Source organism: Aplysia californica, unplaced genomic scaffold, assembly GCF_000002075.1.
Source record: "Aplysia californica isolate F4 #8 unplaced genomic scaffold, AplCal3.0 scaffold00433, whole genome shotgun sequence".
Classification (NCBI taxonomy): Eukaryota; Metazoa; Mollusca; class Gastropoda; order Aplysiida; family Aplysiidae; genus Aplysia; species Aplysia californica.
Genome location: NW_004797703.1, coordinates 397,242 through 399,746, shown reverse-complemented (window position 1 = coordinate 399,746; position 2,505 = coordinate 397,242). Strand labels below are relative to the sequence as shown.

General features: G+C 39.9%; 1 protein-coding gene across 1 annotated transcript in view; it reads right to left on the bottom strand.

Annotated features, from left to right (window-relative positions):
* The window catches only part of LOC101855125, a gene marked incomplete in the record, with an annotated part of 24,206 nt that overhangs the window by 11,578 nt on the left and 10,123 nt on the right, over positions 1 to 2,505 (bottom strand). Inside the window, 2 exon segments of the mRNA XM_005104745.3 lie at positions 281 to 476; positions 2,332 to 2,463. Of these exon segments, the coding sequence (XP_005104802.3) occupies positions 281 to 476; positions 2,332 to 2,463 (328 nt within the window).

Genomic DNA, 2,505 nt, shown 5'->3' with positions numbered 1-2,505 from the left:
ACTCATCCCCCCCCCCAACCGCCCCATCTTCTCGTCTCCCCTGGCAATTCCCCCAAGTACCTTGGTCTAAAGGTGGGCAAAATCCGGATAATCTATAATAAGAATAACCGGACAATTCTCAATGAAACCTTATCCGAATTCAGACTCTTATACTTTCTTCCCTGACCCGTTTGCCGAAGTGGGTGCACCCATTTGTTGAAGTAGTGCTGACTCGTTTGCCGAAGCGGTGCGCTAACATATTATCCGGATTTTGCTAAAACGACTCATTGCCCAACCCTACCTTGGTCCCCATAGCCCCCTTGTCCAGAGTCTTGAAGTAGCGGTGGTAGTAGCCAGTGTTGACCAGGGTGTGGTTGTTGAAGCGGACGTCCTCCATCACCATGTCGAAGCTGTTGTCATGGAGATCGGCTGGGTAGTTGTCTGCCCCTGGAATCTGCATCATCAGGTTGTCCAGCAGGCTTCGACCATGGCCGTAGCTGTGGTAGACATGTGAAAAAATAATATGAGAGGCATCGCGGTGAAATCAGGGGCTCTTACGTCAAAATAAGGAGTTTTTAAAGAAAGTGGCATTTTCGTGGCATTTTCGTGCCGTTTTGCCAATTTTTAACAAAGTTTTGATTCGTTATCATTCATTTTTTTTTTACAATATGAATTTTATAATTGTTATGGTTCATCTGTGTATGTACTTTACTATGATGAAAAATGTGGTCATAGCTGTGATGGAGACGTATTATGTCTTTATAATTTTTGTTGGTTGTTTATAAAATTTATGCATGTTCTGAACTCTATGGTTTTGCTGTATATCATAGCTATGATTGAGACATGTCTTTTTGACTTATGTTAGTAGTCTTATTTATATATCATGTGCTGAACTCCATCACTTAGCTATGTCGTATCTGTGATGTAGACGTAGGTCTTTATGATTTATTACGCTTGTTGTTACGTATTTATGTATGTTCAGAACTCTGTGATTTAGCTGTACGTCGCATCTGTGATGGAGAAGTATATCGATATCTTTATGGCTTATGTTGGTTGTTTATTTATATGTTATGTGCTCACTCTATGACTTAGCTGTTTACTATAAACTGTGACGGAGATTTATGTCTTTATGACTTATGTTAGTTGTGTATTTATAATATTATGTGCTGAACTCTATTACTTTATTGTTTATTATAACTGTGATGAAGACGTATGTCTTTATAATATGTGAGGCAGCGTGGTGGAATCAGGCTCTCTTCAAAATAGTCAAAGTGAAGAAACTTGAATTTTTTCAGGTTTGTGAATTTTTATCAAATTTTTGTTGTTTGGCTCAACACCTTTCATGCCCTTTAAAGAACTCATTTTTGTGTGGATTTTTCTGGAAAACGTTGATTAAAAGCACAACAAATGTAAATGTTCAGTTACCACGGACTATTAAGCTAAGGAAATAACTAATCTTTGGCGGCTATTTTCTCACTAATTTTACCTCTAAAAACAGGTGACCCCTGTTCCTTCGTTCACAAATATTTCTACTTGTATTCAAGATAAATAGATTATTTTTTTCAATCTAATAAAGACAAGTGAACAAGCTTTAAGATGATACCAATAACTCTACAAGCCAAAAATTTGACGAGAGCCTGATTCCACCACGCTGCCTCACAATTTATTTAGGTTGTTTATTTATGTACGTTCTGAACTCTATGACCTAGCTGTCGCAACTATAATGGAGATAATTCACCACTTCAGAATTAGAACTTCATCTTCTAACGGATGTGGCGAAGCTTTATTCCTCGGTAGTCGTAAATCGGTAATAGCTTTTGCAGCTCAGATGGCAAAGTAACCAACAAACTAAGACGGACCAGCCTTATTGTCTCAGGCACTGTTCCAAATTGGTCGCTTTTAAGGACAAGCGGGCTAACCCAGATTTCGGGGGTTTCCAGAGATCTTGACCTATACCGAAAGTGAACATTGCCCTACCTATGGGATAAGTTTCCTTTCACTGGTGTGTATATTTGTTTGGTTATAGAGAAAACTCTCCTTGTCTTTTAAAGAAACTTAACAAGGAACAAAAACTGTACCTTCGATTTTCTTAAAATAGCATTTTTCGGGATAGCCCCCTTGTGCTTAAAAGCGACCAATTTACGTACAGTATTACCCTCAAGGAAGCGAGGCAGGGGTAGGCCAAGAACAACATATTTAGGGAACCTAAACAAATGGGTAACAGGGAAAGATCAGGGAAACGTAGCTTTTTTTAGAGCATCTGAGCAAAGGAATGAATGGAGAACCATGATCGGCGATGACTGTCGCAGATCTGGCACTGGATGATGATAATTACCCTCAATCTTTACTTACTGGTCTACATCCTCGGCGTTGACGTGGTATCTCTGGGCTCTGGAAACCTCCACTTTGTCCATGCCGACTCTGTTGGGGAAGCGGTACAGGAGGTCGTCCTCAGGCTTGAACACACTCACAGGGAGGTCGTCCCTGATTTGTCGGAAGGGTAGAAAAAAGTGCACTGTATTAATA